Raw genomic sequence first — 24,543 nt, 5'->3', positions numbered from 1 at the left:
TGGAATATTTCGCGTTAAACACGGGTGGAGGGTGAAGTTCCCAACTACCAGCTCCCTTTCACACGTTCAGTAATCCCAGCAATCTTATTTGTAATTCTTGCCTTTCTGACTTAGACATTCCCCATGTCAAGTTATGGAAAAAAAAGAAAAAAGTATTCTATTATAGTGCTTTATGTGTCTCAGTAAATCACCTTTTCTCCCACTGTAACCAGCTGGCAGAGACCATCCAATCAGAGAGTCCGTGCACTGTTGCCCACCGTCTCAGGAAAAGGATGCTGTGTGTCAGGCCTCTGGCACACACACAGTCAGCACCTGAGGACAGGAGGGAGGCTCCTTTTAGGAAGGAGCAGCAAAGGGGTAGTTTACCAGCATGGAGAATAAAACTCAGTTGGCTTTGTTGGAAGAAGCCCAGGGACATTGCTATTTGCTATTGCTTTTTTTCTTTTTTTTAATATAGCCACTGCTTCATCAGAAACATAATTGTTTTCGTGGTCAGAGTAACTAGGTAATGTTGATTGCCTGGGCAATTTTATCAACATATCACAGCAAAGAGGCAAATGGGCTAAATTGTTAGGAAGTTGAAATGGGGGTTCTCAATCAAGCCTACCTTTGCATGAAGCATTGCAGTCCCAGCTCATAATATGGGAGTGTTGTCACTGACCTAAATCCACAAAAGGATAAGCAGCCAAGACAGAACCAAGCAAGCCTGTTCTCACAGAGGCTGGAATCGAGTCTCTCTGGTCTCAGCACCAGATGGGGGCCGGGCTGAGCTATGTGTGAAGGGTGACTGCGGCCTCATATGAGCCTCTGTGTATCTGCGTGCAGCTGGGGTATTGCCTGGCTGGGCATTCCTACTGGGGCATGATCCCCTAATTATAATGGAAGGTAACAGGGCTCCAGAGAGGCCAGCCCTCTCCCTCTAATCTGGTCTGGATTAAAGTAACGTTGCACTGGGACAGAAAGAACAGTTGAGGACAGTAGATTTATGTCAAATGAAAGGGTGAATAGCTTCAAATAGTCATCTAATTAGGATAGGTCTCTGCCACCCCCATCAGTAAGCTTCAGTGAATTTGAGTGGGACTAGATCTGACTGTTGTAACATCACCTTTACTGAAAAGGAAGTAGTTTCCCATCTAAGTATCAAGGGCATCCACCCAAAACCCCAGAGATTAATACTTAGTAGTGATGGTTAAGATCTCTACCTGAGATATGTTCCTTGACATGACTGGGTGGTGATCAACTCTCCTGCTCAGATGTCTTTGTCACTTTTTGAGAATATGGTAGAGATATGAAACACTTTTTATGCTTCTTTTATTTTTTTAAGACTTCCCAATTTCAAAATAACTGTCGGCATATCATCAAAATAAATAATTAAACCCCAACATTATAAAATGCATAGTACACAAAGTAAAAGTTCTCCATGCTAGGACCCTCACTGGAAAGGACAGTTTGGGGTGTAGGCCCACATACTTAACTGCATTTTTTTTATTAGTTAAGACCCTGATGGGCTGGGGATGTGGCTCACGTGGTAACGTGCTTGCCTGGCATGCGTGGAGCGCTGGATTCGATCCTCAGCACCACATAAAAATAAAATAAAGATGTTGTGCCCACCGAAAACTGAAAAATAAATATAAAAAAAATTCTCTCTCTCTCTCTCTCTCTCTCTCTCTCCCCCCCCCTCTCCCCTCTCCCCTCCCTCCCTCTCTCTCTCTCCCCCCCCCTCCTCTTTCCTCCCTCCCTCCCTCCCTCTCTCTCTCTCTAAAAAAAAAAAAAGAAGAAAGAAAGACCCTGAGTTGCCAAGGACAGAAATGTGCCCAAATAGCTTAAACAGAAATGGATCTCCCTGGAAAGAGATCAGGTCTTCTATGTACAAGCTGCATAGCTGAGCAGAAGGCAGCGGGTAGAGGGTTACAATACACCCAAACAAAAGCAGCACCAGGCTCCTCCACATCCAGCCTGTGTGGCCCCCGCACATGACTGACGTTCTCTTCATTGCAAGCAGCCTTCTCCAGGGGACAGAACCAGCACAACACCTTCATTTATATATGAGGCTGACAGGTTTCATGGGCACCAAGTAAGAGAAACCCCAAATGGAATGATAATGGCCAAATTACATTGTATGCATGCGTGAATGTATACCAATGAATGCCACCACTGTGTACAATTGTAAGGCAGTGATTTAAAAAAAAAAAAAAAAAAACATGGGGGATAACAGTGGCCATAGCAGAGTGAGGTTATAGCCACTCCCACAGGTGTCGTGGGTGAAGAAGGAAAGGAGAGAATCTCAACAGAAGAGCTTGTGGACCAAATCTGGTATCGTTAAAAATATACTGTCCAGGGCTGGGGTTATGGCACAGTGGTAGAGCACTCACTTGACATGTGCAGGGTGCTGGGTTCGATCCTCAGCACCACATAAAAATAAAATAAAGGTATTGTGTCCTACAATATTATTGTGACTACAACTAAAAAACAAAATATTAAAAAAATATACTGTCCATAAAAACATGACAACATCTAATTTTTAACCTCACAAGGATCCTATTGTGCACTGTCTTGAAACATGCTTCCCCCTAAGTGTTATATTCTCAGACATTTTGGCATATGCATCATGCTCCTCAGTAGTGCATGGTTTTCCATCAGATGACATACCATTGTGTACTTCAACAGGTTCCTCTTGTGGGATGTTTGTATCCAGTTTTCCACTATTGCAGACATTGCTGCAGCCACTGTCCTTGTCCTTATGCTTGTCCCTCTTGTGCAGTTTCTGTGGGACCAGTTCTAAGATGAATCAGTGGACTCAGAAATGATTAATGTTTTCAATGTCAAATAGCCCTCCCTACATAATCCAGTTATTCTTATACAGCCAGCGTATGAGAGGGCCTCTCCCTCCACACCTTTGCGAACACTGTGTGGTGTGGCATACATGTTCTCAATTTGGCCGTCAGGTGTGTATGGTGTCTATCTTGGTTTATTATCCTTGACCAAATCAGGAACGGGTTAGTATTTGTTTAGAGATGCCTTGTTTCCAACGCCATTATAATGGCACCTTAAAAAATGAATACGCAGAATTTATCTCCTAAACGTCTCTGCTTCCTATTTTGGCTTCCACCATCAACTAAGTTTGCAGTAGCTTTCTGGACCTAGGCAGTTCCTGAAGACTCTATCTGACTGCATATTCTTTCATACCCATATTTTGCAAGACAATTTATTAAGTACTTTACCCTCATTTACCCTCAGTTTCTTGTAGAGAATTCTGATAGTCATTCAAGAGCATCCTAGCCTAGGATGCCTGGAATTTTTTAGTGTTTTTAGTCCTTTGCTGCAAAATCCTTTATTATCAAAAAGGTGGGGGGGCTGGGGATACCCTCGGCACAACACTAAAAGATAAAGGCAGTTGACAGGGCTTTTCCACTCGGATAAATGAGGCCACCTAGGAGTAGCTTAAGTATCAAGTGTCACTGAGACCAACACCCTCCTCCAAATCAATTTCACATGCTCAGCAATGCAGGTGGCTAGGTACATAGCACTTCCTTTCTAAAAATGAGCTGCTCCTTGGTAGAAATTAGATCTCAACCAATGCTAAGTAAGATGCTGATAAAAAGTCCAGGAAAACTTTGTGATTTTTTGAGGCAAAAGAAAATGGCTATCCTTCTAGCTTTCTGCCTAGGCAAGCTAAATAAGAATGAATTTTTCATCTGATGAGCTCAGTGGTTAAGCATTCTTAAATGGTTAAGATAGGGAGTCATCTTGAGGACAGAGATGGGACCTGGTACAGAGGGACAGATGAGATGATATTTGATATGGATAGCTAGTTGGATCAGCACTTCCCACAGTGGACAGGGTAGGCACAGGGTGGGTGGTCCTGAGCCGATCAGCTGTATGTTTCCACTGAGCTGCAGGCCGGCTACATGTGCAGTGGGTATGCGACATGATCAGATACAGAATGAGCTACCACGACAGGACCTCCAGCAGAGCATCACCAAAAGACACCCATGTAACCTGCCTGGCTCCTCAAAAAATCAGAGCAAAACACAAGCATGTGCCATCAGTGAGGTTGGGGGTTTCTTCATCTGCAGCCTTCCCCCATCCTGCTCACAGACACCTCCAGCCTCCCACCCTGGAGAGGAGGGATAATGTAGCCTGCAGAAAGTGATTTATTTCCCCTTGACAGCTGAGCTCATCCTGCGTTCCAAGCTGGGAGAGTTAATGGATGACTTAGCCCCCACCCGGCAGCCGACAGCAGGCCCTTGGGAGGCTGCAGTGCCTGTCTGCAGGAGGCCAGAGGAAAGGCCAGTGGCTGCCCCTCCCTCCACCACTGTCATAATCATATTCTGTGGTGGAACATTAAGGGCATAAAGCAGGATTGTAATTAACCTCGCCTGATCTCTTCCCCGTTGGTGTCCTGGAAAGGAAAGAGGGAGGCTGGAGTGGCCCTGGGCTGTGGTGCTTATCTTGAAATTCAACTTTCCTTTGCTTAAGAGCAGTTTAAGGCTGTCAGCTTCCAACAGGGTCAGATCTGTGAACTGAGATCTTTTTTTTTTTTTTTTTAAGTTCCTTTCTTAAAATTATGCTTATAGCAAAAAGCCTTCTTACCCAACCAGGGATCAGCTCCAGCTGTTCCTCTAAATAGTTTTTTTGAGGGAGGGGCGAGTACAGGGGATTGAACCCAGGAACACTTAACTATGAAGCCATATCCCCTGACCCTTTTTATTTTTTCTTTGGAGATAGGGTCTCACTAGGTTGCTTAGGATGTTGCTATGTTGCTGAGGTTGTTGACCTCTTGCAACCCTCCTGCCTCAGCCTCCCGAGTCACTGGGATTACAGGTGTCCACCACACCCAGCTCTCCCAAACAGTCAATACAAGTGGAAACTACTTTTCTTCTCAGATGGGGGTTTTCTAGATGGCTGCAATGGCTGACCCCTCGAGGATCCCTAGGTCTGGGGTGGGTGTTGTGTGACTGTTGGCCCAGCTATCTGGAAAGTGGCCCCATCCCTGCTCCTTGCCTGGAACAAGAGCTTTGTGGCCGCATGAGCTGGTCCTTTTCATGCCTGGGGAAGTGTGAACCATTAGTGTTCCTATTTATTGCAGTGTAGAAATTTTGTGTAATTCACTAAGGCCTGTGAGGTTAGGAAGGGCCAGAGGAAGAATCTACAGACTGATTTCAGAGATGTGCTGGAAGCCAGCGGCATCCACCCGAGCAACCTGGGAGCATAGTGGCCTCTACCTAGAAAATGTGAGGGTGTCCAGTCACTGAGAAGATGCTGGTTTATCCTGTGGGGTAGACAAGTGGTTCTCAAACTTGAACTTGCATCAGAATCTCTATTGAAACACAGATTGCTGGGCCACCTAGTGGAGTCCCTGACTCTCTGGATCTGAAGCATGAGGCTTGGGAATGTGTAATCCTGACAAGAACCCAGGCATCGCTAATGTGGCCAGCCCAGGGATCCCTCTTGAGGTAGATTGACCTTGCTAAGTGGAAAATCTGACGAAGTATCACTCAAGGTCTGCAGAATAATGAAGAGTACTATGACTCTTAGTCCTATTTGAATTTTGCAATTTTTATTTCAAATGAAAGTCTATTGAGGGTGCTTCAAGTATGAAAGTTGTGTTTCTAAAAACAGTAGTAGAAGAAAACAAAGTGTCATGTAAGTGGCAGGCATGTGGGTGTTGGTTATTGTCTGTGTTTCTATGCATTTGAAATTTTATAAGATAATTTTCAATGAAAGGAAAGGCTAGAGGTTTAAGTTGATTTGGGGGGCTGAATCCCAGCTTCATGGGGAAGGAGTTCATTTCTGAAGGCTCCTTCCAACTAAGTAGAAGAGAAGCCCTGCTATTCCCCAGTGCCTTGCTTTCTAAACCCACCTTGTCTGCAAACATCATGCTCAGCCCCACGGAACGCCTGCTGAACAATGCCAACACCTGAGTTTGCTTTAATTTTCCTGCTCATTCATCTGGGGAAAATGTCTGTCTCTCCATGGCAATGCTGACAGCCAGAGGTGAGCTCCTGAGTCCCGCCTGTGCTCTGCATACCCACCACAGAGCTGTTTGTAGACAGGGCTTTCCTGTGATGCTGAGCGAGGGACCCTTGTTTTCTCTTTTGAGGAAGTTCCTCTCATGTGTCAGCTCGTACCCTCAAATGTACCGCCCAGCTCCCCAGGGCCCTGCACTATGGGTACTGTATGCTCAGTCCTGCTTCTTTGAGCTGCATCATTTCTTTATGGAACAGCACCCAAGGTGTGGGAGGATGGCTTCTTCCTTCTCATCCTTTTTATTTTTATTTTTTTTATATTTATTCTTAAGTTTTAGGTGGACACAATATCTTTTTATTTTACATTTATGTGGTGCTCAGGCTTGAACCCAGTGCCTCGTGCATGCTAGGTGAGTACTCTACCACTGAGCCACAAGCACAGTCCCCTTCTCATCCTTTTTAAAAGATACCTGAAGAAAACAAAATAGTGATCAGTAATGATTATTTTTATCCTTTCCCTGCATTCCCAGCTCACACCCTGCTAGGCTTCCACGGTCTCTCCCCAGGACTATTGCAATAGCTTCCTAAGGGCTCTCCCTCTTTCTGCCCTGTCCTCCCTGTGTCTCTCCTCAGCATAGCAGCCAGAGGGGTCCTGTTAAAATGTAATAGGTGGATTTTGTCACCACTTCAATAACTTGCATTCTAATTCTAGAGAAAAAGATGCAATCCTTATAAAATCCTATGTGGAACGGTACACAGCCTCCTCTCTGACCTCTTCTCCTTCTTCCTCCCCGGGCTGACTTGGCTTGCCACTATCTCGTTCCTGCCAGTCAAGTTCAATGCCGCAGGGCTTTTGCACTTGCTGTGTCCTTTGCCAGCGCAGTCTTCCTCTACATATCCCCATAGCTCTTTTTCTTGCCTCCTTCTGGTCCCTTCAGTTATAACATTGCCTTGCAGATCTTGTTAGATAATGACCCCACCCCACTCTGCCCTCCCCATGTGTCTCTCTCCATTGTGCTCCATTATGCTTCTCACTGCCTGAGGTACTGTGTCATTCACACAGTACATCAGTCATACAATTGCTTGGCTCCCCTGTTGGAATAAGAGTTCTGCTCAGGCAAGGACTTTTCCAGGACCCAGGAGGCACTCTGGTATTTCTTGAGTAAATGAATGACAGCTACATTTGTTGTGTGCTTACCCTGCTCTGGGCACTGGTCTAAGCACCTCTGTGATATTTTATCCTTCCCACATCTCTACGGAGCAGGTACTGTTAATTACCTTCTTTGATGAAAGTGGAAATCTTACAAAGTGTAAGACGCTCAGGTCAGGAGTAAAAGCAGCACTTCAGTGTTAGAGCTCTACAAAGGCAGAGAACCAATAGGCAGAAGATCTAGTAGAGTGCTCGAGAGTTGTCTATATGTAGCTATCTGTTTCTACACACACACCAAACACACACACACACACACACACACACACAGACGACCATCTGAAGGAATCGACTCATTTGATTATCGGCTGGCAAGTCTGAAGTCTTCAGGTGAGGGTGGAGATACAAGAAAGAGTCCTTGTTGAGTCCTGAGTCTGGAGGCTGTGGGGGCATGATTTCTTTCCTTCTTGGGGGTGTCAGTCTTTTAAGGCTTTCACCTGATTGGATGAGGATATTATGGGGACTAATCTTCTTTACTCAGTCTTATGACTTAAATGTTAATTACATCTAAAATATGCCTTCATAGCACCATCTAGACATGTTTTTGCAAGTACCGGGGCGCTGTATCCCAGCCCCACAGACTTTTCCCTCACCTCCCACTGCCCGAGGGGTGGTGTGAGATGGTCAGGTTGGTCTCACTCACTTCATCTCCCAGTGACTTCTTTTCTGTGATGATGGGACAAATGGACTGAGGGGCTACACTGAAGGTCTTTGGTACTCGGGAGTTAGCTGTCCTGGAAGTTATTCTCTGACTCAAAGGCCACCCGAGCCATAAAGTGGTCTTTTCCTCATGTGAACCCATGAAGGCTCCAACCCACCTTCTCTTCTCACCCTCCGCCTCCCTGGAAGCCTTCTCTGTTTTGAGACAGGGTCTTGCCTAGGCAGGCCTTGAACTTCTGGACTTTAGGGATTCTCCTGCCTCAGCCTCCCATGTCACAGGCCACTGCACTTAGCTTTGTCTCCTTCATGTGCAAGAGTGGAATTGCCCTTGCTGATTTGGACTCCTCTGCCCATTGCCCCCTTCCAGTGCAAGATCCGGAGGGCAGGCTGTGGAGACTCTCCCTGCTTCTTGCCTGGCTTCTAGCTGCAGGAATCTTGGGAAGAGGACAAAGCTGTGGAATAAGAATCCTCAGCCAAGTGTTACACCACTTTCAGCCCCATGACTCCGCCAGCCACTTAATGTCTCTGAGCTTTGGTTTCTAAATCTGTAATAATGGTGATGATAATGCCAGCCTGCCCTGTTTGGTTGAGAATTCAATCTTCCATCTTTTCCAAAACCAGTTCCAAGAGGAGTGAGCCAAGCTTAGGCAGGCCCAGTGCGGGTAGAGAAATTGCTGTGAGTCCAACGGGGCTCAGAAACCTCAGGACGGCCTAGGTGCAATGGCTCATTCTGAGCTAATGGAGCCAGCTTGCCACTGCTGGGACAGGCCGGAACCCTCTTGAGCCTCAGTTTTCCTGTGGCCCTTTCCCTTCCGTGGTGATTTTGTCCCTCAGAAACTCTCCTGTGCCAACACAGGCCCAAGCTTCAGCTGGGTGCACCTACCCAGTTGCTGTGCAACCTGAGCTGCCAAGGGCCACCTGGATTGGCCCAAGACCCTCTGTTGGACACTTAAGAATGTGCTGTGGAGAACTAAGTCACCCACTTTGAGCATTGTTCTTGCTATATTACACTCACCTGTTTCTTGGGGTACAATAAGCAATAGAGGAATCAATGCAAAACCACCCTTCCTTCCACGTTCCACCCCAGGGGACTGCTACCACTCTGGGATACGTGTGCTTGTGAGTGTGTGTGCACACACATAGCTATAGATCATGCCATATAGATCATATTCTTCAATCTCTTGTTCCCTTAATGTTATCTCTTACACATGTGCATCTATTTTTATTACATGTAGTTTTCATTCTATTGCCTCACTTAAATTATCTCTACCATACTCATGGTTATCACCAGAATGTCCACATCATTTCTCTCCCTTCTGATATATAATAACACACTAAACCTTATTTTAGATTATATATGTCAAACAGCTTTGTACATGTGTATCTTTTTGCTTCTGTGGAATTATCCTTGTAGTTCAATTTTAGAGTCTACAATGTTACCTCAAAGTATAAATATTTTTATTATTCTTCATACCTATTTCTTGCTAAAAGGTAGTATCAGTATTATGTGTCATAAAATATATATTCTTTGTGGTGTTGGAGATTGAACCCAGGGGCACTGTACCACTGAGCTATATCCCCAGTCCCTTTTCTTTTTAAGACAGGGTCTAAATTCTCCAGGCTAGCCTTAAATTGTGATCTTCCAGCTTCAGCCTCCCTAGTTGTTGGAGTTACAGGTGTGCACCACCACATCTGGCTAAAATTACTTTTTTTTTCCCACTACCATCTAGATAATTTGGGGGAGAGGGATGAGAAAAGATCTATTAATAATGGCTTGGAAATGTGGTATTTTTCTTTTCTTCTCAGCACAACGAGCTCCACAGCCAGCAGCTGCGACACCGAGTTCACAAAAGAAGATGAGCAAAGGCTGAAGGATTATATCCAGCAGCTCAAGAATGACAGGGCTGCCGTCAAGCTGACCATGTTAGAGCTGGAGAGCATCCACATCGATCCGCTCAGCTATGACGTCAAGCCCCGGGGGGACAGCCAGAGGCTGGACCTGGAGAATGCTGTGCTGATGCAGGAGCTGATGGCCATGAAGGTGTGCTGTGGGGTCTGCCTGCTGCTGGACTGGTGGGGAGATCACAGGCCTGGGGGCGGGGTCGGGAGCAGCAGATTAGAAATCATCCCCATCTGTGTTCAGCCTCTTCTCCCCAAAGTAGAGTCAGAGCCTTGCTAGTGGACAGGGTGGTTTCCATTTGTCCAGGGGTCATTTGGGCTGGACATTCTAGAGGATGCTTTGGGGTGTCTCAGCTGAGCTCTAGAATACTTATTCCTCCAAGAGAAGCCAAGCCAGACATCAACAGGCTAGAATAAGCCTCTGTCCTTTTACAATGACCCTTAGTATCAAGAATGTGTGGAAGTATTTCTTGGGTCACTAATGCTGATGTTAACTGGAGGTGGGGCCAGACCAGGGTGAGGCCAGCTGCAGAACTTGACTGAGAACCCTGGGTTTTTGACACCCTGGAGACATGGGTGCAGTGTGAAGCCTGCTCAGACCACAGTGCCTGCAGGGAAGTCTGGCGATGCTGTTCAGGCCAAATATCCTATAAGATCTTGGGCCGCTCACCCACTGGCTGAGTTCTCTATCAGCATTTGCAGGGCAGAGGGAGCTTCTGGGAAAACAGCTGCCACTCATTGCTAAGCAGTTAACCTGTGACTCTGCTGACTCACAGAGGTGGGAGCTTGCTTGAGTTGCTCTTGCAGAACCTGGGGCAGCACTGGGCTGAACTGCCAGGTGATCAGGGAGAATTAGAGCCTGGAAGCCATCTCTCTAAACCTGCTTTCCAAACTCTGCTGTTTTGTGAACAGTGGCCTGAATTGCAGAGTCTTGGATTCTACCATGTCCCTGGCTCACAGGCATTGGGACATGCCATGGGCATTCTCAGGCAAAAGCCAGCTCACAGCTTAGGAACTGGCGGCAGAGTGGGTCACAGCAATGCCACAGCAATAGCCCACAATATTTCTCTACCATGGAGACCAGTACAGTCCCCAGAAAGATTCCCCACTGCCTCTGGAGAGAGGGCAGAAGCTGTCAGTAGTAGTTATCTCAACGCACTTGGGCACCCTGCTCAGCAAGTCCTTGTCCTTGGGTGCTGGAACTTGTGTCTGGGAAGACTCTGGGCAGTGGGTGCCGATGTGGGGAGCCCACCATTTTATTCCATGTCCATACTTGCTTGTCTCCATCCAGCCCCTCGGTTCAGATTCCTTCCCTGGAGAGTTCTCATATCACGCTGGCTGATCTCTCCTCTCACTGCCCAGGACCTGGCCTTGGGTCTATAATCACAGTGGCTCCAATTAGGAGCTCCCCCTTTGTGGACACTTGCTCCCTGTGGGCATGAGCCACGAGGCCACCCTTCCATTATTTATTCCAAACTTCATATTTCCTTTGGCTATAGACTAAAATTTTCCTTTTTATATTGTGGCCAACATGTGGTGTGACAAATTCAGTGTTATACTGGCCATGTTTTTGTGGCATAAAAGCTCTCTGATATTCCTTTTGCTATGTGAAAATAAAACATGCATGATCTTAGAACTTTGCTGAAAGAGTAAAAATTACAGAGAGCTGGGAAGAGACAACCCATAGTCTGAACCTCAGGATGGGGGGTCGTCACTGCCCATGTTCTGTCACAGTTCACTTCCCAAGAACTTCTCCAAGGCTAAGCATCAGCCCATCGCCTTTTCCCCAGCGCGTTTGCCAATACGTAGTCACCAGTACAGACTCATTATCCAGCAGCTTTTGTTAGATTTTTACCCATTTTATTCTAGAATATAACTACAGAGACACTCAATTTTCCTTCCAAGTTGGTTTGTTTTTGTTTTTGGTTTTTTTTTTTTTTTTTTACTTCTTTTATATGATTCTTGGTAAATACCTTCTTTCCTCTAGACGATTTACTTGGTTGCTTTAAAAATCCGCCCTTCTTTTTTGGATGACCTATGCTTTCTTTGTGACCCCTACTCCTTTATTCCATGAATCATTTGAAATATTAGTTTTTCACATTCTGTTACTTCTGCTTCTGTGAATGCCAGCTCTCACTTCTGTTGCGACTACTGATTCTTCCTCCTTGTACTTCATTCTCATTTTCTGTGATGGGGCGTGGAGAACATGTGTACAGGCTCATCTGTGGACATCTTGTCTCCAGGGCTCCTGTGGGCCCTGGGTTGTTGCTGTCCCTGCAGAATGATTCTATTTAGATCGGTGAGACCTGTGGGTTTCAGAGGTTTATTGCTAGTTTGGGGTACATTCTTGGCTTAAGATTTCCTCCACCACACATACATATGACACAAGTTTGAGGTTTTGATTCCTCAAAAGGGCCTTTTCTTTCTTTATTCACCCCATAGCTTGAGATATGACAATTTTTTTTAACCAAATTGCCAGAAAGGAAGTTTTCTAGTCTCTTATTTTGGACAATACTTTGAGAGTCCCCGCTGATAAAGGAGTCACGGACCTACCCTTGCATAGATGATAAGATCCCAGATGGCGGGGCCTGCAGACCTGCCTCATACCTCTGTCTACCTTGCTGGACTTCTCTCTTCATCTGTGGACCTATGGGTTTTCCTCCTCTTGCTAACTTGCATTTATGTTTGAGTGAGTGTGCACATTAGCTCAATACGTGGTGTTGCTAGAATCTTCACAATCCTGCTTCTGATGGGAAAAAATGAAATACCCTTCATTGTGATTTTTATGCCTGGTCTTCAAGAAAAAAAAAAATTGGCCTGTTCTTCTGAGCTCATTAATAGTTGGCTTGGTCTTCTGAACTCATTAATTCTGAGCTCTCCTGTATCCCCGAGAAGGCTTTAAACTACCTTGAGGGTAAAAACATGAACCCAGGAGAGCATACCAGTTCATTACCATCAGGGGAAGCCAGAACCAAAGGCCTTGGTGAGTCCATCTTAAGGCAGCCCAGCTTTCTGAAGAGCCCTTTTGAGCAAGGAATCATAGAAATAAACCACTGGGGAGACTAGGCTGATGGTCACACAGTGGTGACCCACCCTTGAGGAGAGGTGAAGGGCCACGGTCATGATCAGGCACATCTTGAAGCAGGGGGGAAGCAGCAGAGCTTAATGTTGATGAGCCTGGGCTCTGAGCCCAACAGCCTGTGTTCAAACTCTGGCTTTCCAGCCTGTCCAGAGCCATGGGCCTGTGAATGTCCCTCTGCATGCCTCAGTTTCCCATTCACAAATGAAAATGCTTATAGTACCCATCCTGGATTGGGAGGAATAAATGAGTTACTTCTTGTGAACCGTTAAAACAGTATTATGTGCTCAATAGAGGCTGGTGGTCCAAGGTTAGTGTTGTCCCATTTTGGATTCACTTCTTACTCTCTATAGGAAACAACCATTTGAATCCTTTAAGATTCTCTTAGAAGTTATCTAGCGGGGGTGAGCTTAGTGGTAGGTTGTGTGCCTAGCATGCACAAGGCTACTCTAGGTCTAATCACCAGCACTGAAAGAGAAGTTATCTGAAGAGAAATCCCGTATAAAGGACTCTATTCCCATTTCTTTCACTGGAGCCTTCAGAAGTAGACAAAAGGTAGAGGATGTTGTTGTGATGGGAGTCCCCCACCTGCATGGCTCAGCTACAGGGTCACAAGGGTGCTATCTGGGGTGGTTAAATTATAGCTTGGTGCCGTAGCAACTAAAGTGGAAATCAGAAGAGACCCAATGAGACCCAGCTTCTTACATGGATATGCAACCTTGGGCTGCTCCAGCTCAGCCTCTATATGCCAGAGAACTGGTTTCCAACAAGGCAAGTGTGCCCATTGGGGGTCCTAAGAACTATTAGGAAGGCTTTCCTTACACTGAACCAAAATCTGCTTTCCTATGACTTGTACCCATTTATTTACTGCTAGTCCCTAGAATGACAAAGCACATAGCTTTGTCCACACATCAGTCCTGTCTCTGTCCAGTGGTCTTATTCCCAGTTTCAGAGTGATCACTATCGCAGGCCCTGGGTGGTAGCCAGACCCCCATGACACTTGGTGCTGGCACATAACAGGCATTCATACACCCTGTGCTCCTCACTCTGTAGGAGGAGATGGCTGAGCTGAAGGCACAACTGTACCTACTGGAGAAAGAGAAGAAGGCCCTGGAGCTGAAGCTGAGCACGCGCGAGGCACAGGAGCAGGCCTACCTGGTGCACATTGAGCACCTCAAGTCTGAGGTGGAGGAGCAGAAGGAACAGCGGATGCGGTCCCTCAGCTCCACCAGCAGCAGCAGCAAGGACAAGCCCAGCAAGGTAGGGCTGGGTGGCACAGGGCACCCTTGGCTCAGGTGGTACTTCCTGCCCATTGACCACTGACGTCTCTATCTGACTGCCTCAGTTTCCTTGTTTGGATATGAGCTGCTGGTCTTTCCTAGATGGCCAACAGGATGACATTGAGCGTTGAGAAACCAAATCCACATTGAAAAAAACAAATCTCACAAAACATTTTCACACGTGGCAGTCTAATCAGAGGAGTGGTCTGTGCGATGGCCCAGTGGTCTGATATTGGTCTCACCTTCTTATAGTCCCCCTGCATCCTGCAGCCATCATTTGTTGATTTGTGGTACTTCTGGGCTAATCACTACATTAGTATCTCCTTAGATCTCTCATCTCTAAAGAAGGAATATCTGTGTCCATTTGTATGAGGAAGGTGAGGCTCTAAAGAAGCGAGGGGTCTCCAGCTGAAAACAGCAGCATCAGCCTTTAACCCACACTTGGCTGACAGGCTGGCCTCCCCTCATCTGCCTGCCTCCTCTGCCCTGGCAGCATTTCAGCCACAGTGGGTGGTGAACAGGAAGCAGCCTGAGGGCAGGGGAGGAGGGGACCGGCCTTGGATTACAGAGCATGTACAACATCTGTGTGTGTGTGTGTGTGTGTGTGTGTGTGTGTGTGTGTGTCTGGTGTTATAATTTTGTAAACCTGCATACCTATCAGCTCCCCAGGTCTTTTTTCCTAGAATCCAAGCTCATTCTTTCTCTGTTCCAAATAACTGCATTGAAAAAGGAAAGTGGGGTGGGGGGGGAAGCAAGCTCTGGACCCTAAAGAATTATATTCCTCATCTGGGGTACTGTTTTATTCTATGCCTCATACTAATAAATGCACCTTCTCCTAAACTGAGTTTGTTTCAGACCTAGAATTTGTGGGCATATGCTGACTTGTTTTGTAAGCGGCCTCTCAGCACAAGGGCAGGGAGGTCTCCAGGAGAGTTGGGTACCCAGGAAGGAAGGGACAGTGCTGGTGCCATATGGTATGAATTATCACTACCTAAATACCTCAGAGCTCTGCAGCATGCTTCACAAATGGCCAAAGCTACAACTTTCCCTACTCCAGGTAAGGAACCTGGAGAGCACACAGCCTGGCACCTAGTCATGCCAGCTCTCGTGGAACCCTGGCTGCTCTCAGTAATCCATTCAGTTGAGGAGTGTCATCTGACATAGTATGCTAGGACCTGGGCAAGCTGCAGGAGGCAGCCCCATGGTAGACCAATGAGGACTGTCCTCCAGGAATTTATATTCTGAAGGGGAGGGTGATAAGTAGACATGATCAGAGTGGAGTTATGGGGTGTTCCAAGTTCCGGTATCAGCTTATAGGGTTATGGGAGACCGTGAGTTGGCCACAGAGTTCAGACTTGGAGGAAGATTCAGTACAGGTTGTCTGGAGGAAATGATCCTGGTTCTAAACCGAGACCCCAGAGGATGGACTGGTCTGGAGGACTAGGGGGAAGAAGGCACACACTCGAGGCCAGTGGGACAGCATATGTGAATATAGAGAAAAGAGAAACCGATGGTGGAGGGGTCAGCCAGCCATGTTCTCCTGAGGACAGTGAGGAACCATGGAAGAGTCTGTCTGCAGGGAGTGATGTGATACAGTATGAGCTTTGGAAAAGACACTGGCAAGTGAACCAGAGCTTGGGGAGTCATGTGGGGCAGCACCCTACATGGTGCAAGTCATATGATCATATTTTCTGTCCCATAAAACACCCTCAAAATATTTAATAGGTTTTCAAGTTTGTTAGTGGTCAACTGGGGACTGAGCCTGAGAGACAGAGCTCTAGTCTGTGTGTGTTCTGAGGATATGGTGGGGATGGACTCACCAGGCTCCTGCCAAAGGCCCCCTGAGCTAAGCATTGTCTCCTAATACTTGGTATTTATTTTGACTGGGGGAAGCACTGTGTTTGGTGGAGTACTTCAAAATATAGAAATTTCTCTGATAGAGAAGGCCAGATGATTTTTTTTAACATTACAGTAAGATGCTTTATGAGGGTTCCCATGTACTCTCATAAGTGTTAGGAAATTCACTTAGTAAATAGATCTAATATTTGATAATCAGCCTACTCTATTTTCAAATATTGTATCTATTTACTATTTCAATAAAATCTCCCCTCTGGGCTAGTCTTCTTTGTTGGTCTTATTTGCTGGAGATGAGGCCGAGGATCTATAGCAGGGATCTGCAAACTTTTCTGGAAAGGAGCAGATAGTAAATATTTTAGGGTTGTGGGTCATGTCCCTGCCCTCCTAGGGATACCAGTGGGTGTGGCTGTTGTTATTAATGCTTTCTTGATGGACACTGAAATCTGAATTTCATGCAATGTCTGCCATCACAAAATATTCTTCATTTGACTTTTTGTCAATGACTTTTAGGAAAGAAAAACCAGTCTCTACCCGTGGGCTGTATATAACCGGGTGGTAGGTGGGCCACATTTGGGTCTAGAACATCCACTCTTGTTCCATTGGGTGGATGTCCCTGCTTGTTTAAAAACTTCCCTCCAGCTAATAAACTGGGTCCAAAATCCATTCCTAGTGGTGTTCTGTTTTTGCAGTCCTTGTCCACACACAACAGGCATTACCACATAAATTCAGCGAGAGGCACTGTGAGACGAGGCAGTCCCTGTCTTTAAGGAGTCGTGTGGAATGTCAACATCAGAGATTGGATGTACAAAAAGCAAGGGTATTATGGGATCTCACAGATGCCGTTGGCTGCTGTGGGCAGGCTTGGCTCTGTGAGGACAGCTAGATGGCAGGAGCAAGCCCAGGTAGAGGGCACGCCAGAGAGAAGAGCGTTCAGGTGTTGGGTGTGCTGCTGCCCAGGATCCCTCGGGGTAGGTATTGTTTCTCTGTGAGAGTAGGCTGAGAAAAAGGGTGGCTTCTGTCATCTGGACTTGCAGCACTGGATTCATCCCACAGTGATAGAATTTTCTGTTTACATTCCATCTCCTGCAACAGATCACAGGCTTTTTATTCTGTGGCCTGGAGCATGATAGACCCTCAGTACAGATGTCTATTGAGCACATCATCTGATGAGTTCCTTCCCAATGGCCACCTCATTATGCAGTGTCACTGCAGCTCTGTTTGTAAAGTAGAACAGTCACACGGGCATGCTTGCTGCTTGTGAAGTCTTACCTCTGGGATTCAGGAATTCTAGCTTCTTATGTTTCTCAGCTGCAAAAGGGGAGAATTCACCTCAAATTATACACAGTCCCTGTCTGATAATACTACATGAGGGAAGGTGAGGTGCATGGGGTGCATTTATTCTTCTCCTTTCTTGAGTTTTCCAGATGATTACTTGGAACCCAGTAAAGCTCCTAAATCTAGAGAAGACTGGCTTTCTCCCCAGGAGAAGTAGGATGGGGCAACTAGGATATTCATAAGTATTGCTTATTTGAAGAGACTCATCTAAAGCCAGACAGCCTGGATTTAAGTCCTAGAGCTGCCATCTCCTGGCTGGTGACAGGGCAGTGTGATCTCTCTGTGACGATTTTCCTTTTGGTAAAGTGAGGATAACAGTAGTACCTTCGTCAGAGGGTCCTAATGAGGACTCCATGAGGGAATGTATGTGGTGGGCTTAGACCCCAGTGGGCTCTCAGAACACTGGGGGTCATTATGGCTGGGGCCAAGCAGCCTGCAAAGGTAATCGGAGGTCTGGGAGCAGAGGGGGCTGCCTATGGTTTGCTACCAGGCTTTCCCCTACACCCCGATCTGAGGCTACCAGCCCCACGCTGTTCATCCTACATGCTCTGCAGCAGATTTGAGTTCCAGGTGCTCTCAGGCTTGGTTTCAGCCCTGACAAGAATGTGTTTGCTGTCCTCAGGAATGTGCTGATGCTGCCTCCCCAGCTCTGTCACTGGCTGAACTAAGGACAACATGCAGTGAGAGCGAGCTGGCTGCGGAGTTCGCCAACGCCATCCGTCGGTAAGCACCCTTCCACGACCCCGTTGTGACTTATCCCACAGATGAAGACGTAGTTCTGGGCTCTCTTGGCTGCTCATGTCAGTTCTTCCTGATCACACGGGACTGCCTGGAGAGAAAGTGCTAGTTATGTTCTACTTTTGCCCAGGCCTTGGAAGCCAGAAATGGAGAAGCCAAGTTTGTGCTAGGCCTTTCAAAAGCAGAGTGGTGGGTGGAGGGGAGTCATGCAGGCAGTTATCCCATCTGCAGATAAAAAGATGTCTCTTCCTTTCCTTTGCTGTTAGGTTGTTTGCAGTGGCTAGAACCTTTGGGATGATGTACACCCATAGTGACATGAAAACAGGCACCCTTACCTGCATGCCACCTTTAGTGGCACTGTTTTCCCTCAGCACTGGTGGCCCTTTTCAGTGAGGGGCCTCATGTATTTATTCAGTCCTGGGAAATTTCCCTGTTATTTCAGTGTGTCTTCTCCTACCTTCTTTTTCTTCTTTTGCAAGGAGAGGCAGATAGAGTTCATCCAGCTGTATCTTCTATATCCTAACTTTTCATATTTACTGTTGCTTTTTGCTTTGGGTTCCATAGCAGCACTGTCCATGTAATATGAACCACACATGTAATTTTTAATTTTCTGGTAACCACATGAAAAAAAAATTAACAGGTGAAATTCATTTTAAAAACACATTTAGGGGCTGGGGTTATGGCTTAGTGGTAGAGTGCTCGCCTTGCATGTGCAAGGCCCCTGGGTTCGATCCTCGGCACCACATAAATAAAAGTTATCGTGTCCAACTACAAAAGAACACATTTAGCCCAATGTATTAAAAATATCATTTCAACCAGATATGTACTTTATGTATTACATTAAATCCTAAGTACAGCTGGGCATGGTGGCACACTGTAATTCCAGTGGCTCTGAAGGCTGAGGCAGGAGGATCTCGAGTTCAAAGCCAGCCTCAGCAAAAGCAAGGCCCTAAGCAACTCAGTGAGACCCTGACTCTAAATAAAATATAAACAAGGGCTGGAGATGTGCTCAGTCATTAAGCCCTCTGGGTTCAAACCCCGATATCAGAAAAAAAAAAAAAATCCCAAGTTCAGACTAGCCAACATTTTTTTAAGTACTCAGTAGCTGCATATGGCTATTGACTATTCTTTCAGAGAGTTACAGTTCTAAAGAGATTTTGTATGTCTACATATATACATACATACATACATATAGTTTAATGGACACACAGCAGTTGTACATATTTATGGGATATTTGTGGCATTTCATAGAGTGATTCTTTAGCTCAGTTTTCCAGATCACTAGTTTAGTCTTTAGTTATGTCCATGGTGGTGTTTGGGCTATATGTTTTTTATTTTATTTTATTTTATTTTATTTTATTTTGGTGATAAAGTCATCTCTTTTTTAAAATTAAATGATATTATCCTCTTGCATCTAAGGATATTCATTATACTTATTATTGTTACTATTTTGGTACCAGGGATTAAACCCAAGGGCACTTAACTACTGAGCTACATCCCCAGCCCTTCTTAAAATTTTTTTAAATTTTGAGACAGGATTTCACTAGGTTGCTTATAGCCTTGCTAAATTGCTGAGGCTGGCTTTGAACCCGGGATCCTCCTACCTTAGCCACAACTGGCTATTATTCTTAAATCTTGGTGTGTCTGCTATGTAAACTCAGTTTCCTCTCATGTAAATTCTTTTTGTATTGAGTACTGTGACTTTGGGTGTTGCCTTTCCTTAACTTCTTGGTGGATCTGGTTTGTGTGTTCATCTCACACTTGAAATTCCCTGTGGCCTGTTTGTGAGTACAACATCTGCTTACCATGGCCTCCTTCCTGACACGTGGCCAGGTCCTATGAAGTGTTGTTGGCTGAGTGTATCAGAAGCTCGTCTTCTGGTATTTCTCTTCCTCCTGGCTGATAACCACTATCAAGCCTGCAGATCTGACCCAAGCATCTGGTCTCCTCCTGCTCCCCATAGAGAGTATCTCTGAATCCCCTCTTTCTTTGGCAGCAGCTTTTTTTCTGTGTGCATTCAGAGTTGTGGTTTCTTCTTTCAGAAAGAATAAAACATCTGCCTTTCATTTTTCACAATCGCCCGTGGTTTCTGTTATACGGGAACCTTACTTACTTACTTTAGGGAGTTGTAAAATACATCTTTCCCATCATTTCTGGGGATTTGGGGTGGGAGGAGATGGCTACAGTGTACCCTATCTGCTAACGTGATATAGTCAGGGCTGTTTATTTTATAGCATAGCCTCCCAGATAATGGCGGGTTGAAGGCTGCCTCCTGGGGAACCTCAGCACCTTCCTGATGCACTCCCCATTACTCTTGGTCTTTCCTTCAAGTTGTGATAGCTCTGTTCTTACTTTGACAGCACCTCTGGCCATGTGTTTCAATTGTAATTGCTCTTCTTGGGGCAAGAAGAGAAGCAGCAGAGGAAAATGCCTGAGCAAATTCTAATGACTTGCCTGTGCCAGAGACCTGGGATGAAAACCCGCTCTCTGATGCCAACAGGGAGCCATTTGGATATTTTATCTGTAAGCTAAGCCCCTGAATTTTCTGAAATTCCTCAAGCCCCAGAGGCCTTTACTGGCACAAGTAGGATGCAGGTTGTGCTGACTAAACATAAAGAGATTTCATTTATTCTGTCAGTCACAATGGATTTCCAATAACCAGCCTTAAGTTGGTTAGCATGGATTTCTAATCAAGACCCAGATAGATGGAGCCAAGAAAGAACCCACAGAGCTTGAGAATAAAGGAAAATAACATAATTATACTGTAAATATAGCTTAGAAGCTGGAATGATCATTTCATGAAAGTGTATAATACAGGCACCTGAGGGCTGAGGTTTTGGGGATGTTTTTATTTTTAAAACTCAAATAGAAGCCAGGCAGTGAGGCACAGGTCTGTAATCCCAGCTACTAGAGGCTGAATCAGGACCATAGATTCCAGGCCAGCCTGGGCAACTTAGCAAGACTCTGTCTCAAATATAAAATCAAAAGGACTAGGGATGTAGCTCAGTGGTGGAGCACTTGCCTACCATGTGCTAGGGTTCAATTCCTGGTAACGGGTTTAAAAAAAAAAAAAAAAGTCAAATGGAAACTTAACACCTCTTTTGAAGCTATTAAGACTGTTGGGCTAGTGGCTGAAGCCAGTTGGGGAATCTTGCTAGCAATTTCAGAAGTATTCCTCCCTTGAAGGATCACTTCAGACACCAAAGCTGTGGGCCCAGGCATCCAAATTGAGAAGAGCAGGCATAAACAAGAGGAAAAAGAAGTTCAGTAAGTAATGATCCTTTCTTGAGGAAATCCAGCCATCCCAAGGAAGGTTCTGTGACATGGGAGTCACTGGTTCTAGGTTAATGCCCTGTACCAACTTAGTCTCCCCTTTTCCAACCAGGCTTCAGCTGTAATTGGGCCCTTGTCACCCAGTACCGGCCCTTTTTGCTTGCTGAGTCTTCTCCTAACTGTCTTCATTTTTGGAACAAAACCAGCACTTAGTGCAATCCCTCATTTACTGTGTAATTCCCATCTGGTCTGATTCCATTCCCTCCACTTCCATGAACATTTAATGTGGTTTATTGGCTCCAGTATGGCCATAAAACCCCATCTGGATGACCAGGCTTCCAGTCTTGCACAGGAGGTGTTTTCTTGTCAGGGTAGGTTGGTTTGCTCATCTGCACAGGCTATGTGCCACGACCCTTCTCCAGTCCTTCTCAGATTCCTCTCTTTACTAGGATCCTACAGGTTCTAATAAAATTTGATCGATCTTTCCAGCAAAGAAGTGAAGTAGAAAATGGCAGCTGCATAAAGGGATTTTCAGAGATGACTTTTCTTTGTACTTACATGGTGTCTGTGCAGCCTGCCCTCAGGACCTGGGCACAGCTGAGTGAAGCAGTTTCATCTCTGTCATGGTCTTGGGAGGCAGCCGGGAAGCAGGTGCTGCTCTCCATATGATCTGGGCGTGAGATGGGTACAGCAAGGCTGAGTGATTTCCCAAGGTCACAGTGAGACAGTGGCAATCTTGTGCCTCTGCATTCTCTGGGGGACCCTCTGCACTTCACATGTGCAGACAGAGCCAGGTTAACTTGCAGATTAGAGCAAGCTAAGCCTCACAGTCTACCCTCCATAGTGTGCACTGGTCTGGGACAATGGGGACCTCTGTGTTCCTGGTACACGATCATGTGTCCGTCTACTGATGGTGAGTCCAAGTGAGGTGCTAAGGGAGAGGCAGACTACCTCAAATGTACAGGTAAGTGAAGCAGTGCCATATGCTGACATAGTAAATGCTGATTCAAAGGAGGGAAGCTGTTTCCTCAACGCTGGGATATAGGGAGTGAGTGACTCGTGTGCATTGCCCTTTCACTTGACCCTGAAGCAGGGCAGAGGTCAGCTCCCAGATCAGGACCTGGCTCCAGCTGACACATTACTTTAGAAGTTGGTACACTGACCCCACAGGAGGCTGTGCTCATTTAGTCACACACCTACCAGGAGCCCTCTGTGTTTGTGTGTGTGCAGATGGTTCTGTTAAATGTAAGTGAAGACACTCAACAATTGCAGAGCCACTGTTCAGTAACAGGATGCACCCAACTCCTCCAAAGGAGGGGCATGTAGGCTTCCTTTTCTCTCTCTGATGGCTAATAAGCAAGGGAGTCAACACTGTTTGGAGAGAACACTGCATGACAAAGCCCTGTAAGGACAGTTACAGTGGCAGGTGGGTCCTGTTTATCAACGTGTCACAGAGACCAGATTTGGAAGGGCTTGATATGACTTGAAGTAGAGTGCAGGTAGCCATGCAGGAAGGGGCAGGCACATGAGACTTAGCCTAAGGGCTCAATGACACACGGTGGGACTGTCCCCCAAATTGTCCCTCATCCCTAGATCTGTACCACCTCACAGTTTACCCATGATGGAGGGACTCCAGATGGCTGAGCTTGAAGACAACATTATCAGGGGAGGGAGGAGAGCCAAGAAAAGAAAGTGCTTCTAAGGAAGGAACTATCTTCTTCTTCTTTTAAAATATTTTTTTAATTGTAAGTGGACACAATACCTTTATTTTATTTATCTATTTTTATGTGGTGCTGAGGATTGAACCCAGAGCCTCACACATGCTAGGTGAGTGCTCTACCATTGAGCCACAACCCCAGCCCCTAGGAACTATCTTCTAAGACACAGTTAGTTACTTAACACTATTCAGGCAGTGGGATCTTTCTTTCTTTCTTTTAAGAAAGGAGACATTAGAGCATATTCATGTGCCCCTGAGAATGAACCAACAAAGGGGAGACTCTTACAGGGACAAGAAGTAACCTTATGAAAAATATGACGGCCACCCTGTGACAGTTTCCTGTTGCTACATAACAAATAAGCACAAAAGTGACTTAAAACAAGACCCACTTGTTCTGGGGCCAGCATGACTAGCTTCCCTATTTGGGGCCTGGCAAGGCTGCAGTGAAGGTGCCCTGTCCTGTCAAGTCGGCCAGGGCTGTGTTCACATCTAAAGAATCTAGGGAGATCCGGTTTCTGGGCCCATTCTGCTCCAAGGCAGAATCCAGCTTCCTGCAGCTGGAATGCTGAGTTTGGTTTTCTGGCTGTCTGTTGGGCAGGGAACTCTCAGCTCCTAGAAGGCCTCTCAGTCCTTCTCATGATCCCCTCCATCTTCAAATCCACCAGGGAAAACTTCCCTCGCTTCAAATCCTTCTCCCAATTTAAGTCTTTTCCCAAGAAGAACCTAGGCCCTTTAAAAGGTTCACCTAAGTGGGTCAGGTCCACTCAGAATAATCTCTTCGAGGCCAGCTGTTTGACTTCCTCAGCCAGGTATACGACTGCAACTCGGATGACTCTGTTCCTTCCACATGGTCCCTAAATTCCGTCAGCCTCATCCCGACTGTTTACCCCCAAAGATCATGCTAGAGCCTGAAAGCACAGCATGGCCAAGAATTCAAATCTGTTATCTCCTGCCCTATGACAATGGCCTCTTCCTCAGAATTCATATGTATATTAACCTGCTGTCCTAATGATCCCGTGGTTCCAAGTACAACTTGGAAGTCAGTGTTTCTTCCCTGAACGTCTTTTTTTATTCCTTCCCATTTGTACTGTCTGTCTTCTCCCGAGTTTGGCCCTTAGCTTCTCAGAACTCCCAGGGCCATGGTACTGATGGGTCATTCTGCTGTTGGTCTCTGTGTGTCCTGCCACCAAAACATCTTAATGTTCACTTCTGATGGGCATAATTACCTTCAGCGTGACCACCAGAGTATGGTGATGATGTATAGCATTCAAGCTCATCCATAGGTTCCTAATGCAATTTCCTAGTCCATGTTTCAAATGATTCCCCTATGTGCAATTTATAACCACCTACTCCAAACAATTCATCTTCCCAAGAGCAAGCCCTCGCTTTCTCTCTCTCCCTGTCACTTGTGGACCTCTCCTCACCTTTTAATCAGAGTCCTCACTTTCCTCAAGTTTCCATTGGTCACCTCCATTGTGTATTTTCCCGTTTTCCTCTGAATCCGCAGTGGAACTGACTACCTATTAGTT

The 24,543-nt window shown here is 46.0% G+C and overlaps 1 protein-coding gene across 2 annotated transcripts in view; it reads left to right on the top strand.

The window, feature by feature from the left end:
- Positions 1-24,543, top strand: part of Mcc (MCC regulator of WNT signaling pathway) — a 264,056-nt gene that overhangs the window by 220,919 nt on the left and 18,594 nt on the right. For both annotated transcript variants that reach the window (XM_027941081.2, XM_071612192.1), the window contains exons 13-15: positions 9,643-9,877; positions 13,868-14,074; positions 17,909-18,009. In XM_027941081.2, coding sequence (XP_027796882.1) covers positions 9,643-9,877; positions 13,868-14,074; positions 17,909-18,009 — 543 coding nt within the window. The remainder of the gene's footprint in view (positions 1-9,642; positions 9,878-13,867; positions 14,075-17,908; positions 18,010-24,543) is intronic.

This window comes from Marmota flaviventris, chromosome 5 (genome assembly GCF_047511675.1).
Source record: "Marmota flaviventris isolate mMarFla1 chromosome 5, mMarFla1.hap1, whole genome shotgun sequence".
In the NCBI taxonomy this organism is placed as follows: domain Eukaryota; kingdom Metazoa; phylum Chordata; class Mammalia; order Rodentia; family Sciuridae; genus Marmota; species Marmota flaviventris.
The sequence above is the reverse complement of the archived record's forward strand: the minus strand, read 5'-3'. Positions and strand labels throughout refer to the sequence as shown.